The sequence below is a fragment of the Ambystoma mexicanum genome, chromosome 10, assembly GCF_040938575.1.
Source record: "Ambystoma mexicanum isolate Mex_15411 chromosome 10, UKY_AmexF1_1, whole genome shotgun sequence".
NCBI lineage: Eukaryota > Metazoa > Chordata > Amphibia > Caudata > Ambystomatidae > Ambystoma > Ambystoma mexicanum.
The window spans coordinates 1,272,508,664-1,272,524,072 of record NC_090932.1 but is presented as its reverse complement, the minus strand read 5'-3'; the positions used below and the strand labels follow the sequence as shown (position 1 = coordinate 1,272,524,072).

General features: G+C 48.9%; 1 protein-coding gene across 5 annotated transcripts in view; it reads right to left on the bottom strand.

Annotated features, from left to right (window-relative positions):
* The window catches only part of EMID1 (EMI domain containing 1), a 949,835-nt gene extending 938,408 nt beyond the window's left edge, over positions 1-11,427 (bottom strand). For 2 of the 5 annotated variants that reach the window (XM_069619249.1, XM_069619250.1), the window contains exon 1: positions 10,663-11,426. In XM_069619249.1, the coding sequence (XP_069475350.1) occupies positions 10,663-10,826 (164 nt within the window). In that variant the 5' untranslated portion in view covers positions 10,827-11,426. Of the gene's footprint in view, positions 1-10,662 lie in introns of all 5 variants that reach the window. The other 3 variants (XM_069619253.1, XM_069619252.1, XM_069619251.1) reach the window with 3 other exon arrangements.
* Positions 11,428-15,409: the final 3,982 nt, after the last annotated feature.

Sequence of the window (15,409 nt, the reverse complement as noted above, 5' to 3'; positions counted from 1 at the left end):
TTAGTGGCTACCATGAGGGCAGGCATATTTTTCAATATAGTCCACTTATGTTTTCAGGTTCAGGAAGGCTTCTGGTGGGAAGGCCTCATCTGGCAATAGGAAGGACTGGATCTGTACTACAGCAACTATGCAGGCAGTGGGAGGTCAGAAGGTGAGACGGATCCCCGTCTCCACATTCACGGTGTTAGTGATCCCACCATTGGATGAGCCATTCCTTGCAGCTCCTTGCCAGTAGCAATCTTTAACAAGTTCAGAGGCACGAGTGGAGAAGGCATACATATATATAGCACCACTAATCTGACATCTAACATTACATCATGTATTTTCCAAAGTGTGAGACTCCGCACTAGAGTGATGATGTCAATGCATTCATTTTGTCAAAGATGTTTCCAGTAAGTGCCTAAGGGATCTGTTTAGGGCTGGTGAAGATCCCATGACACTCTCCAGTCCGTGCCAACAAGCCCCACTTCCTGTTCCACATGTAGAGCACAACAGATCTAATTAGCCGTGACCATCTTTCGGCAGGGCCTGAATTTTCTCTCAGCTCGTTAGTGACCAAAGTTGTAGGTTTTCCTTTAGCACAATACATTCTCGTGATTCTTCTGTTCGCACAAACATGTCATGGTGTAAAAGTGGAGTATCCTGAGCTGTCTTAGATGACATCAATTCTACACTTCCCGGCGTTTTAAGGGGGCATTTTAGTAAAAGGGAATTACTGGAGTCAAAAGACGATTGCACTTACATTTTACAATAAAAATCATTTTGGAACCAGCCTATTAAAATGGTCAAACAAAGATATATCAGAATTGCAGAATTGGCAATAAAATAAATGCAGTCCCCGCATCAACTTGAATTTAAAAAAATGCAACTTCTGTGAAATGAATAGAATCTAGGGGTACCCGGCTATGGTCTAATCTGCGCCCATGCCGCCTGCTCTCAACACATGCTGCTTTCTTTATTAGTGAACCTATGGGTCTGGGTAAAGAAGAAGCCATGTTTCCTCTTGGAACGCGCTATGGTCTTTCCCGGGCATGGTCTCCCTTGGCTACGTATCCACTCGCTTCCAGACCAGTCCCTCCGATCAAGAGATGCGGACTAGCCTATGAGAAGCCCAACTGATCAGGAGACACCTGTGCCTGCTCTGCAAAAGAAGTGCCGGCTTTTGGCACCTCTTAAAGCTAAGAATACTGGATCTGCAAACCGTTCCCTCACAACAACAATCTGCTCTTTGGGCACCAGACATTGCACATTATGTGGGACCAAGTAGCGTTTAGTAGTGAGTCACAGCGTCTCTCCCCATTGCCATTTACCTATAATGCGACCTGGGAAGGCCAGGCACATTGGTGCTGCCCTTTTGTGCAGACAGCGATGTTCCCCGGACAATGCCGAGCAAGGGATGATTTATTGCTAAATAGCGCTGGTGCCAAAGGCTCTATAAAGCAGATGCTCTCTGTATGTGTAACAAAATATAGCACCTATAAATGCATAATTCCCAGAGTGCTTAGAAGCCCCTGTTGTGCTTCATGGCCTTTTCCATGTCGAGCTGCAAGCCTTTTCAATGTTTTGAACTGGAGGGGCGTAGATGTATGAGCTGAATATGTGGCAGCCACCGAGGGCAGTGAGGGAGCCCGCACCAAAGAAAAAGTGTTCTCTCCCCCACTCCCTGAGAACATTTTTTAAATAATGGATTATAATGGTGCATTTTACAGCACTTTCGTGAAAAAAACCAATACATGCAAGTCACTAACAGTGCAGAAGACCATTTTCCAACTCATTTACATGTTGACTTTGCCCACACCAGAAGAGATGTGACCTGGCAGTTCGGGCTGGACTTGCCCCTTGGGGGTGGGACCTACCCTGATTTGCATCTGGTCTTTCCCCTTTCTGTAATGGCTTGGCAGGTGAAGAACTATGGTCTGGGGGGAGGGTGGTGGGGAGGGAGAGATTTCCCAGAGAAATTGCCAGAGGTTTAAGATTAATTCTAAACCTAAGAGCCATCACCTGTTTGTTTTGCATCGTCACCCTGGGTGGGGCGGGTGTGCCTAGATCTGGGTCCCGTACCTACTGGGCCTAGAGATCCAAGCTACTCCTTACTGATGATATCCTATGGGGCCAAAACATGTCTGGGGAGGCTTCTGATATCGTGCAGAAGGGAATGTGACCTGGAATTTTGGGCTGGACTGTCCCTTTCGGGGTGGAACCAAGCCTGATTTGCATGTGATCTGTCCCCTTTCTGAAATGGCTTGGCAGGTGAAGAACGATGGTCTGGAGGGTTACTCAGCACAATTGCCAGAGGTTTAAGGTTAATTATAAACCTTCAGGCCATCACCTCTTTGTTTTGCTTTTCCCACAACATGTGGCGGTATAGAAAACATTTTCACACTGACTGTGATCATACACTTCCATGCAGGCTGTATCACTATATGCTAGTATTACCATATAAGAAGGTCCAGCTTGTAAAAAATGCCCTGCCACAGAAATAAAATATATCCAAACTGGCTATACTAATATAGGCCAGTGTACCACACAATCACAATATTTGCTTTTACCCTTTATGTCGAGTACAACAATGCTTTAACACACAGGAACTATACGGTTGCTTTACTATTGATGCAAAGTAAGAAATTTCATGACACATTAAGAAAGTAAATGTAGACTGTCACTATTAATAAAATGTCATGTTACATTATACTACCAGTGCCAGTCTACATTTACTTTCTTAATGTGGAATGGTATTTTTACTTGGCATCAAGGGTAAAGCAAACATAATAACTATTATGTGGCTAGACTGGCCTACATTTACTGTAGGCCAGTTTAGCAACATAATAACACTTATAACAGTTACTGTGCATCAAGAGTAAAGTAAACTTAAGTGTTATTACATGGCTAGAATGGCTTATTAGCACCTAATAACCCTTGATGCACAGTAACTGCACAAACATAAGTATTATTCTGTAGCTAGCTGGCCTACAGTGAGTGTAGACCAGTATAGCCACGTAATAACCCTCCTCATGTTTGCTTTACCCTTTATCACAGTAAACTGTGCATCAAGGCTAAAGCAAACCTGATACAGGTTTTTATTTTTTAATGTTTTATTAATGTTTGGTTCATCACAAATCTTTCACAATGACTTCACAATACATTACATTTCCAACTTATAAAAAGAAGACGAAAAATAAAAAATACGGTGTATACATTATTCTTAGACAGTCTAGCCACCTGAGAACACTTAATATGTTTGCTTTACCCTTGATGCAGAGTTCCTGAAAGTAGGCCAGTCTAGCTACGTAACATCACTTCACTTATTATGTTTGCTTCACCCTGATCAACACGACTGCTTCAAGGATAAAGCGAAAAAGAATGCCATGCCCCCAGCAGCCAGCAGGGCCACTAAATTTAAGGAGTGGGGCTGACACACACACGCTCACATACAACACTTTCATCCGTGCTTTCACACATCATTTAAACAACTCCTTGCCAGCATGCATACATAAAAACAAATACACCAAGATAAACACATACATACATACATACATACATACATACTAAAACAACACTTACCTTACCAGCTCAAAGCCTCCCCATGTGCCATGCCACCACGGAGGGCTGGATGGCCCTCCCCTCCTCTCACAACGTGAATATGCTGATTGACAGGAGAGGACTGCTCTCCAGTCAGTCAGCAGGTCTACGCTGTTAGTGCACTAATGAGAGATGCCCAGTGGCCTCTCATTATCCTGTGCTACATTTGTTGTGGAGCCTACGGGGCCCCGTATACACACACAAAATGTGAAGTAGGTGACGCACTTCTGCTGAGAAGTAGGCAGCACAGTTCCCCATGAGAATAAAGCACACAGGTGGACTGTGCTGCCTACCATTCAGGTGACTGGGTGGTGCCCTCCCGCCCATAGTGACGGGACACCACTCTGAGGATCTATATTGATCAGAACTGTTTGTGTCCTAAGGAGAGACTGGCACTATTGCAGAAAGCCCATGCACATGCACACTTTTATAAGGCAGGCTAGATATATTTGCTCTCTGCCAGAGCTCTTGAAGGAACATATTCAGAGGGATCCTGGTGCCAGACCCCAGTTCTGCATTTCTTCAGGACTAAATCTTGCTGAAAGCTCTGTTACAGAAGCAGCCATTTTATAGGAGTAAGTGGCGCTGTCTAGGACGGTTGACATTAGTGAATGATGCTTTTAAAATGATTGGACCTCATTACAAGTTTGGCGGTAACCCGCCGGTGCTACCGGCGGGTTGCCGCCAAACTCGTAACACCTTTTCTGCCACCTGATATCCATATAAGTCAAGCAGCGGAAAGTGTAAGTCCCCATTCCTGTGGAGTTGCATAGGACTCCACGTGAATGGGGACACGGAAGCACTGGCACTGTTGCTAACAGTGCCGGTGCTTATGTCAAAAACATGACTGCAGGGGCCGGTGCTCCCGTCAGGTCTGCCAGGAGCAACAGCCCCTGCAGGCATACTTGTAGTCTGGCGCTCTGGAAAGGGGGGTTGGTACGTAGCTCCCCTTATTTCCGGATCACCAGGCTTATGATGAGGCCCATTGTTTCTTCCCCTGATGCCTGCTTGTACATTTGTTGGGATCCATTGACTACACTGTTGTAGTATGACTGTGAAACCTGACAAGGATCATGAGAATGTGTGACTGAAGCCCACCTTCTCGTTGACTGTCTTGCAATGTAGAACTCATGCTTCTGGACCACCTACTCACCACATTGTAGTACCCACCATTGAAAATGGACTGTACAAAAATTCTTAGACTTTAGCTCTAGATTAAAGACTATTGTGAGTTTTTGTGGCAAAATGCATTATCTTAGAGTGGTATTCCCTGTGCTTTTTTTTATATTTTGTTATAAAATGATGCAGGTAATTCTGCCTCTGAGAGTGAGCTCTGCTAATCATGCTCTCTCTAATAATATTCCATGCCAAAATGTGTAGTGCACACATGTACCTCTGCTGTGACTGTCTATTGACACCCCCCTCCTCAAACCCCCCTCAGTAGGTGCCTTGTAGTGGCAACAGGGCATATTCAAAGGTCACATGTGCATTCCTGAAGACAGTCTGTTAGAACCCAATGTTCCAACACACAAGGGTTGTCTTTTACCTTCCGAAGCCCAGATCAAATTGATATAATTGTGGGATCCCAGAGTCTGGTGGCAGTTTCATGAATAACTAAACTTAAGCCATGTCTGGTTTTGACATGGTGGCTACTGGGACTTCTCAATTATACAGCCAAAAGAAATTGATGTCATCTTAATGTAAGCTTGGTGGGTAGTGACTCATATGTGACAGGGCCTTGTCTGTATTCCCTTGTCTGGCTGGTTTCACCCAAAGCAGTCATTTGGATCACAGCCAAGAAAGCTTCTCTTTGATCCTCCTGACAAGGCTTGTTGCCTTCTCTGGGGCACAGATGCTCTCTCTCTCTCTCAGGACTTGCTATGAACCAGTGATTCAAAGGTAGCGTTGTCAATACAATGGGCAACTCAGACCAGGGTGCTCATTACTAGAGATCGTTTGATGAAGTCAGGCAGTAGCCCAGGATAGAGCTAGAGTCCATAGAAGGGTCCCACCTTCTTGGATTTCCCTACTTCTCCCAAACTTCCTGTCCGTGTCCCCAATTTTCTTTAGACAAACACTTCTTCATGACAGCATGACATCACCAGGAAAAAAAAGATTCTGAAATAGTAATCACAATCGGACGCTTTCATGAAGGCTAGAAGGGACACAGTCTGATGTAGTCTTTTGCTTACATAAGGTGGGGGAGACCCTCCTCTAACTTGCTTCATCTCTGGAGCCTGCAAGAAGAAGGATTCACCTGGAACTCTGTTGGGGGTACAGTCTGGCCCATAGAGGTGAAGAGAGACAGTTCCAAGGAAGAGACAAACTTCTCCACCTAACCATACAAAGGGAAGATTTGGGGCAACTGCTGGCTGGACAAGATCTACTGCAATTGAGACCACTGGTACCCAGGACATTCCTCCTAGCCTGGGAAGAGCAGAAGAAAAGGACTTGCCTTGTTCCTGGAGACCCTGGACGGGGTCCCCAGCACCCAAAAGGCAAGCTCCAGCTCTGGACACTGTTTCCCAGCGTGCAATCATGGTTGAGCTGGCTAGACCACTTTAGAACGGTTTTCAAGGCACTACATTTATGCAGAGCTGCCTTTGATACTTGACGCTTTTTTGAGCTGCTGACTCAACCTATCACATGCCTGCCCATCAGGTTTTTTAGCCTATCGCCTTAGAAGAAATGCAATGCACTGTTGGACCTCTTGGCTTCCTCACCCCATTCGAGCCGATCACCACTCCAGGACTGCACCGCATCGATTGGATCGTTTCGAGCCAACTCAACTGTCTCAACGCCCGCAATCCAGTAGGAATCAACTCGAAAATCTTGGTGCTGACTCGACCCATTTAAAGTGCATAGAAAACTACCACGGGGGCTCAAGGTCTGGCTTCGTTCTTGATTCCTGCACTTTTCAGCAGGACATGAGGTGAATGAGGACAGGAATCTAGCACAGGAAGATGTGGATCGAGTACTTCTGATGCTGGCCTTTTTGCCACACTTTTGCTGGGGTTTTTTTTTAGTGCCCAGATCCCCCACGACCCACGTCTCCCTTCCCCACCCTAAAAATCCATGTTTAATGTACCCTAACCCCACCCCTGCCTAAAAGAACTCAGCGAAAAATGTGGCTAATCAGCCGTTTGGCCAAAAGCGGTAGAGCGGCGGTGATCCGATGGGCAGACACCAAAGACTCAGCCCGAGAGCCGCCAGCCGGAAGTGTCCATCCTCGCTGCCCAAGCATGCGCCTGGTGCCCCTGTAAGCCCCTTGCTTGGCTTATGATTAAAGACGGTGTGTACTGGGCCACCAGAGAGATTTGAAGTACCACCTGTGCTCTTCCCCAGATCTTCCAGGGACTTAGAGACCAACTCAAGTATACAGCAAGGTGAGAGCAGCATCCACTTCAAAACCAGAGCTGCCCAAAGTGCAGAACAAGAGATGTGCCATCTCTGGAACCAGAACCCCAAAGCCTGCAGTCGCTTCTGCTCCAGGAGCAGAGAGACTAAGGACCTGATTGGGATTTTCAGGCCCATAGGCCCTTATTCAATTTATTCAATTGGGTTTTGCCATTGGAAAACGCTCCGGTGAATTAGGCCCTATAACTCAGTGTTCAGAGCAACATATGGTGTAAGGTTAGAGGATCAGTGAATGAAGGCACACGGCTTAATTTGTTTATTTATTTGCATTTTTAAAGCGCTCACACAGCCTGCAGGCATCGAGGCGCTGTTAAAGGAATTTTTTGTTTTTTTGTTGCGTAATTGCGTATTTATAACCGCTTAAATACCCAGAGGTTTCTAAGTGCGGACCCGGGGATCGAACCTGGGTTGCTGCTGTCTCTTGCTTCCAAGGTGAACACGTTGCCACTGAGCTATCCTCCCAGGACTTAACCATACCCTCTGCCAAAATGTTGCCTCTCCTTAGGCAACACTGCACCACTCAATGGGGTGTTACTATACTGGTGCATCACAGGTCCAGGTGGCAGCAGTGTGGGGAATAAATCCAAATGGCATAACATAATGTAACATAGTCTCTGGAAGCAGTGGTGGTACCATTAACCACGGCAGCGTGTAAAGGTGGGCCAGGATGCCATGTTCTGAGCTTGTGACCCTCAGGTTAGACTCCTATCTCAGCAGCTGATGCTAAACCGTGTTTCCAGCACTGGTAAGCACGGCTCCAGCACTCTTCCAGGGGCGCGTCCAGGGCGTGGCCTGGGGTGGGATGTGCTACCCCTGGAATCTGATTTGCCACTCACGTGCCACCCCATTATCCTAAACTAGGATCATGAGGTGAGTGTTCGATGGTACTTCATGCCACCCCTGCATAAGTCGGTGCCCCACTTGGGCCGCACCAGTCAGAAGAGTCTGGACACGCCACTGCACCCTTCAGCACTATTCATGGAGGTTTTTATGTGGTTACCCTTATTACTACTACTAATGTTGTGCTTTATATGCATTGCATAGAACAGGTTTTGTTAGAAATCTTTTGCATAGCACCAAACCGCCATTGTATGGGTTTCAAAGCGCTGGGGATTGTCTGAAGTGCACAATTATTGTAATGCAATCAAAGCTGATTGAGTCCATCTGGGAAGGATTTGAACCCGCAGTTCACACGGAGATCTCATCACTAAGTGCTTAACTCACTGAGCTAACTGCTCTAATCTCAGCATCATTCTGCACCACTCCCAGCACCGGTCTGCCAATATGCAGTACTCTAGTGCCAGGGTGACTTACTGTTCTCTACTGCATTCGCTGTTCTTTCTTAGTCTAAACTACGTTGCTCCACCCACTCTACTTCCGACGTCCACCTGCACTATTCAGCAAGCCACTCTGCAGTAATCTTAGCAACATTGCCCACTACTCTGTTGGTCTGCATTACTCTCAATGCCAATCTGCACTACTTACCGAGTCAGAATGTGCCACTCCCAATGCCAGGTTATATTATGCTTGTTGCCCACCTGCACCTATCTGCACCACTTGCAGCGATTGTCTGCCCTTTTTTCTGAGCTGTACTGCCCTAACCTCGCCGGCAGCATGCACTACCCTCAGAGTGGGTCTGCACCACCCCTCCACTCACAGTGACTGCCTGCGTTATTCCCAAAGTGAGACCTAACTACTCTCTCTGTCAGTGGGCGCCTCCCCAGAACATGCCAGCACTCTACACTGAGCCAACCAGAATTATTCTCTGGACTAGCCTGCACTATTCTCGGGAGGATAGCTCAGCAGCAACGTGCTCGCCTCGGAAGCAAGACGACAGGAAGCAGCACAGGTTCCATCCCTGGGTTCGCGCTTAGAAACCCTTGGGTATTAAGCGCGTTATCAATATCATATCAATTCTCTGGGCTGGGGGCGTGCGTATGTTCAGCGCGTTTCCAGTCCACTCTGCACTACACGCAGCAGCAATCTGCAGTGCTCTGCACTACTCCCTGCACTCTGGGGGCATGCATCCCTCTACACATTCTCCTTAGTGGCTTCTCTTTCCCTCCTGCAATCCCCTCCCGGGCCGCTTTTACCACTCTGAGCCCGGGGCTGTGGTATTCTCTTGGCCAGTCTGCTCTAAGATCGGCTCCAATCTGCACTACCTGGAGAACACGCAGAGCCAGCCCGCACTACCCTCCATGCTGGTATACAATGCTGTGCAGAGGTGTCCGAGTCGAACTGTACTACTCTCGGCGCTGTCCTCAAAGCCAGCCTAAACTACTCTCAGCACCGCTGGACACTACTTTTATCAGTAATCTGTACTACAACCATTCGCGATCTGCACCATTCTTTGACCTGGTCTGCACTACTTTGAATGCGTGACTGAGCTACTATCAGTAGTGAGCAAGTCTGCACTACATTTGGTGCCAGTTTGCACCACTTTCAGTACCAGTCTGCGGTACTCTCTTAGCATTTCTCCATTACTTGCAGTGCCATTAGTAAGAAGTACTGCTAGCACCTGTCGCTATTACTTTCAGCTCTCCCAACACTTGCCGACACCAGTGTGCTCTACTCACTGCACCGTCTGCACTCCTTTCAGTGGCTATGGACCAGGGTCACTCGCTGCTCTTCTGTACTCTCTGCCTGCAGTACAAGCAGTGCTGGTCTGCGGTACTCTCAGCGCCAGTCTTCCCTACCCGCAGTGCTCGGGGTCTGGTGTATTCTCAAGTACTTGCCTGCCCTGTTCCCGGCGTTGATTGCTCTGCAATACTCTCAGTGCACTCCCAGTACCCGTCCTCGCTTCGCCAAGCAGCGGTCTTCTGTACCCTGCTTGCCTGTCTGTACAATGCTCGGTGCGTGTCTGCAATACTGCCAGCGCATTTCCGCAGCAGTCTCGGCGCCTCTCTGCACTACTTGCCACGCTGTCTGCTCCTCTGCACATACCCGTGCGCGCTGCGGCCAGCAATGGGCTGCACACCTGTCAGGACCCGACGCTTATTTTGGATTAATTTAAGCTATACAAACAACGCAATCAAGCACAACAGTTCACTGCAATTCGCTACCATGATAAAACTCAGCTGTTTCAAAATTAAGGAATAGAGCTCGTTTATTTGTTTTGAGGGGTACATTAATCGTCCAAAATGTGTTCGCTTTTATCGACCATACCCCACAATTAAGACATGAATGATTCGCGGATTTTAGTAATGTGGAAAATAAACTGAACCAAATTGAAAACAATATGTTTAAAACAGGAAACGGCTCCTTCTCCCAGCCCAGTACTCATTATGCTCAGTGCCGGCCTCCGTGACGGGACAGCACTGCTTTCAGAGGCGGCGTGCATGTTAGCTCAGGCAGACAGCTCAGTGAGTGGAGTGCTGCCTGTTGAGCGAAATACCAAGCTAGCATTACGCTCCATGCTAGCCTGCACAGCTCCCAGCGCCGTGCGCACTACCCAGAGTGCCTGTTTGCAATACTTGGAGGCGACCGGGACTCTTTTCAGTCAATGGCTCCTGCTGGCAGTCTGCACTACTCCTTGGCAGCCAGCACGACCCTCAGCACGTGCCTCTACACCCCCCTCACCCCGTGAGCATGCGCCGGTGAGCGGTGACGTCTGGTTGCGAGGATGCCCTCAGTCATAGCAGCAGCGCGAGCCTGGGCAGCCCTTACCTTCTACTGGGGGAGACGTGCTCCTTCAAATGCTGGGGCGCCCCCACCGCGTGCTTGTACTGAAGTCCCTGGTTCCATGTGGGGGTCACCTCCTGCAGCAGGGGGCACAGACAGACCAAGCTCCGTAGCAGCCAGCTCAAGCCTCCTGGCAGGCCAGTCCTCATCGTGGACTGTAATTCCAGTCCTGAGGCGAGGTTCCGCACGAGCACTCCAAAAGTTGAGTTAAAGTAGCCAGCCAAAGGTCTCTCGGTGCCCGGGTCCTCGGCGCAGCCTGGGACAAAGAGAACTCGGTTCGATCTACGTCTAGGGCACTATTCGGGCACAAGTCGCTCACCCCGAGAGCACTGGGGCCGTTCAAACTCGCCGCCAATTCAAGAAATTGGGAGGGGGCAGCACCCCACCCGGCACAAGGGAGCTCTTGTAGGTTTGGGATCCTGGAGGGTCAGGGCACTACACGCCTGGCGGGGGCGCTTGGGTGGTCGCTACGTCTGGACACTCTTCTGGTCCCCTTGAGCTCAGGAGCAGAGAGCAGTGGCCTGCCTTCCCTGTCTGGAGTAGTCTTTCTCTGAGCTCCGCGGCCCCTGCTCCCTCCTGGCTGCGGGGACTCTGGCAGGCGGCTTGTGATTAGACAGCTCCCAGCCCGGCCCCTTTTCTCTCTCTTTTCTCTCCTGCGCTGGATTAAGGCAGGCGAACAATCCCGGGCTTTCTTGAAAGGGAGCGGGTCGCCCGACCCAGGGCTGCCCCCACCCACGTCTCTCCCTCTTGTGGGGCACTGCTTGATTTAATGTCCTCAGCCTGGCCCGGCGTCAGGCAGACACCCCCTTCCCTTCTCGCCCCCCCCCCTCTCTGATTCCCATGGGTAACTTGACTTGCCTTTTTGCCTACACTAAATGCGCAGGGGACCCCCCACCGCCACCCACACTCCCAAACGCAAGCACTCCAACGATTGGTCCAAAATCACACGGTTTGGCAGTCCTCAGAACCATCGCTGCTCTTGAATACGATACATCACGCACGCCTTCTGTCCAACTACTACCTTCTCTGCTTTCCTTGCACAGTCACACTCTAACCCTTCCATTGCTGACCGGCAGCAGTTCCCTGTTCCCTTCCTCCCCTTGCTGCCCATCCCACATATCGACCCCTCTCTCCGGGGCCAGTCTACTCGTTCTCCGCATATCCTCTTAGCCTGGTGCGTTTGCTCACATTCTTACTTCCTGTTGGCTTGCTGCTCCTTTATTCGCAGCACACTTCTGTCGCCCTCTTTCCTTGCGCCCGGCCTTTTGCCCTCTCTCATTCCTCTGTCGCATGCTTCGGCCCCGTCTACCCTTCCTTCACTCTCTCACGTGCATCTCGTGCTGCTCTCCACCATAGCCCCGTCATGTGTTTTTGCCCTGGCCGCCCTTTCTCTTTCTTTTCTTTCTTCCTGCAGCCCCAGCCCCCAGGGCCATTTCCCCGCCTATGCCGTGTCTTCGGGTCACTCTCTCGTGCGCCCCTTTCTCTCTCTCCATAGTCCTGACACTTTTCGCTTTCTTCCGCTTCGTGTGCTCTTTATCCGCGTCTTTTCCTTGTCTCTTGCACCGCAGGCAGGGCTGGCTGGAGGTGCTTGGGCCCTACATCAACTGCCTGGGGGCCTATATCAACTGCCTGGGGGGCCCTTACCTTCAGCCGGAAAACCTAGCCTCCACATGTCAGCAACAAGGGCCGGGGGAAAACGTGTATAGGTTTTGGGGTAGGGCAGACACAGTCTCATATGGTGCAATGTGTGTTCCTAGAGTGCATTCATTTGATTGCACAACCAATGCGTAATGAGCAATGGGAAGACTTGTGGGGAAAGGATCTGGATTATTGTCACACTGTAACATCTTTCTTGTTGGGTTACAGGGCTCCTAGATCAGGGGTCTGCAACCTTTGGCTCTCCAGATGTTTTGGACTAGAGCTACCATCAGTGTAGTCAATGGCGAGGGATAGTGGGAGGTATAACACCCGGGGAGCTGCAGGTTGCAGACCCCTGTCCTAGATAAAAGTGTGCAGAATGTGGCTTCCTAAGTGAATAGTGCCGCTCACTACCCCAGCATGTGCCTTAATTCTGTGGCTGTCAGAGTGTGGCATGCACATCGTCAAAGGGCATGCTCACTGCCACAGCAAGGCAGAACCAAGAAAGGCAGGCAGCAGGCGACCTGGACTCCCCAATCACCACTTTAGTAAAGGCTGTAAGTTTTCTTTGTCAGAGGTCCTGCCCCCCACTACTCCAAGGAATGGGGTCCCATTTCAGTTGAAAGAGTAGAAAGGTCCCGGTGCCCTCACCGGTCTCAGGTCTTTCTTCCTATTTTCTTCACCTCAAAGGCAGACTCTTGTATTCTTGTTGCCCTTCCTCCCTTGCACAGGGTCTCTTTTTCGCCCTCCGCCCCAACTGTCATTTCTTTCTGCTGCGTTTTCTCTGTTTGCTTGGGTAGAACCCTCTCCTCCCCTCGCAGTCGGCCCTCACATGTGCTCTTTCCTCTGCTTCCTTCCCTTGTTTCTACCTCTCACTCCATCCTTCCCACGCATCCTACCCCCAGGGCAGGCCAGTCTGTAATTAACTTATTCAGAAGTGGGAGCGTTGACTGGCTCCAATGAAAACTGCTTTTAAGCAAGTCTAGTTTCTGGGACATAAAATGCTTAAAATACCGAAAAACCCTCAGCGCCGCAGGCTGTTGTCTCAGCTTTCACTCTTCTAGCAAGATGTGACTAAGCGCGACTTGCTTCCCGGTGCACAGCTCTGCCGCACACCTTCCCGATATAACCGGCACCGGGCTCCTGAGGGTGGAAGATATCGCTGCACTGCCAGGAGAACCAGGGCCCAACCGACTTTCTGCCGTCCCTGACCAAGGCGGAGTGACGAAATGACACCTGGCTACCCTCTGATCTCGGACCCAGGTCCCCCTCCCCCCGCCAGTTGCACCCCTGCACTGCCTCATTGGCATCCCCCTCACCTGGGGACGGTTTTCTGTATCCCTAGAGTTCTCTATCAGCACTTGACACCTGATGTCTGCACTTACCCTTACACTTGCCACCAGCTGGCCGCACTTTTACTTATTGTTTATTTATTCTATTTATTTTACTGTCCTTCCCATGTACTGCACTGCCCCCTCCCCGTTCCGCCCGCACTTGCACGATCTCAATGTCACTTGGCCTTGTGAGATCATTGTCTCTGTCTTCTCCCTGTTCCCCCTCCCTTGCCTTGTTGCACCTTGAAAAACTTGTGTATAGGCGCATTATAAATGCCATATCATATCATATCAAACAATAAAATACAATCAACTCATCAAAAACACCAGAAAAATGATCCCTGCAAAAAAGAAATGAAGAGCATGCAGATATTTGTGAAAGGGCCCCGTGGGTAGATGAGCAGGTGTGTTCAGGCAAGCAATTGGCAACAATCTCACTGTTGAACGATGTGTCTTTGAAGAAAAAGGTAGAAAGGGGTACTTAAAAGTCGCCCCTGGGGCTTCAAAGCATTGAGCCAGGCTCCTTAGCACTTTAGCTGCAGTCTAACCAAAGTCAAAGTGTCTTGAGCCGAGGCAGGGACATCATTTGGGGGTCGCCAGGGGTCGCACCTGCGACCCTTGAGGTCTCCCTTGCTACCCTTGTGGTCTCCCTTGCTCCCCCCCAATTTTTTATTTCAATTGACACTTCTGGGCTGTGGTGTGGCTCTTTGTTTCTGGGGTGGCTGTCTTTCTTATTAAGGCGGTTCCACAAGTGTAACACTTTGAGCAGTGACCGTAAATAAGAAGGAATAGGCATAATAAATAATTGGTCTTTCTGGAATTCCATACAATAATTGCTAGACTCATTAAAGGTTTATTTTAGGAACACTTTAGCCACGGATTTAGTCTGTTCTTAAACACCTCAAATTCACAATGCAGACAAATACTTCCAAAAAGCATCTGGAGTAGAATAAGAATCAATTTCGGACTATGCATTTTGCTATTTGCAAGGTGGAGTTATAGCATGTTATTTTCTGCCGTTGTCTCTGTTAGGATCAGCACAAGACATTCCATCTTGGTGTCCTCGGTCACTTCACAAAATCCTTGTGCCTAAAAGCTTGTGTACAGTGTAGAAATGTTTGCCCATAGCACATAAAGTGGCCCTTGATTTAATTGTGCCACAATTAATGCTTTATTGTAATGTGTCTATCTTTCCCATCTCCTATCTCCTTGGCATGCTGTTCAGGATGTTTGTTTGCACGTATGAAGTACGGGATGCCATGTGAGTGCGCTGTATGTGGCCAACTTTGCAGCAGACCTACAGATGAACTGACCTGCTGTTACATCTCAGGTACAATATTTATGGAATCCACTACAGAGTGTAATTTGCTTTCTGACTTTGAGAACATTAAGACATGTAATTCTCAATGTACTGTAGCCGGTAAGATAGCTTTAGCCGGTAATATAGGTTAGAGGGCTGAGCGCTCACTGCTGCAATGTGAGTGAGATCTGCAGGTTGCAGGTTCGAATCCCGTCAAGATAAACGCAGCCTTTCGTCCCCCTGAAGTTGATAAACGGGTACCAACACGGGTTGGGTGATATTGTATGTTTGTTCTATGTAAAATGCTTATCCTGTAATGATTTTATAACAGAGCACACTCCAGCCAGGGACTTCTTCCACTGACACTGAATATGGAGCACAATAAAAATGCTTTCTTTCTTTAATTAACCCTGGGTTCTTTATTTGAGTAGGCTCCCAGCCCGTCTCACACACACCTTAA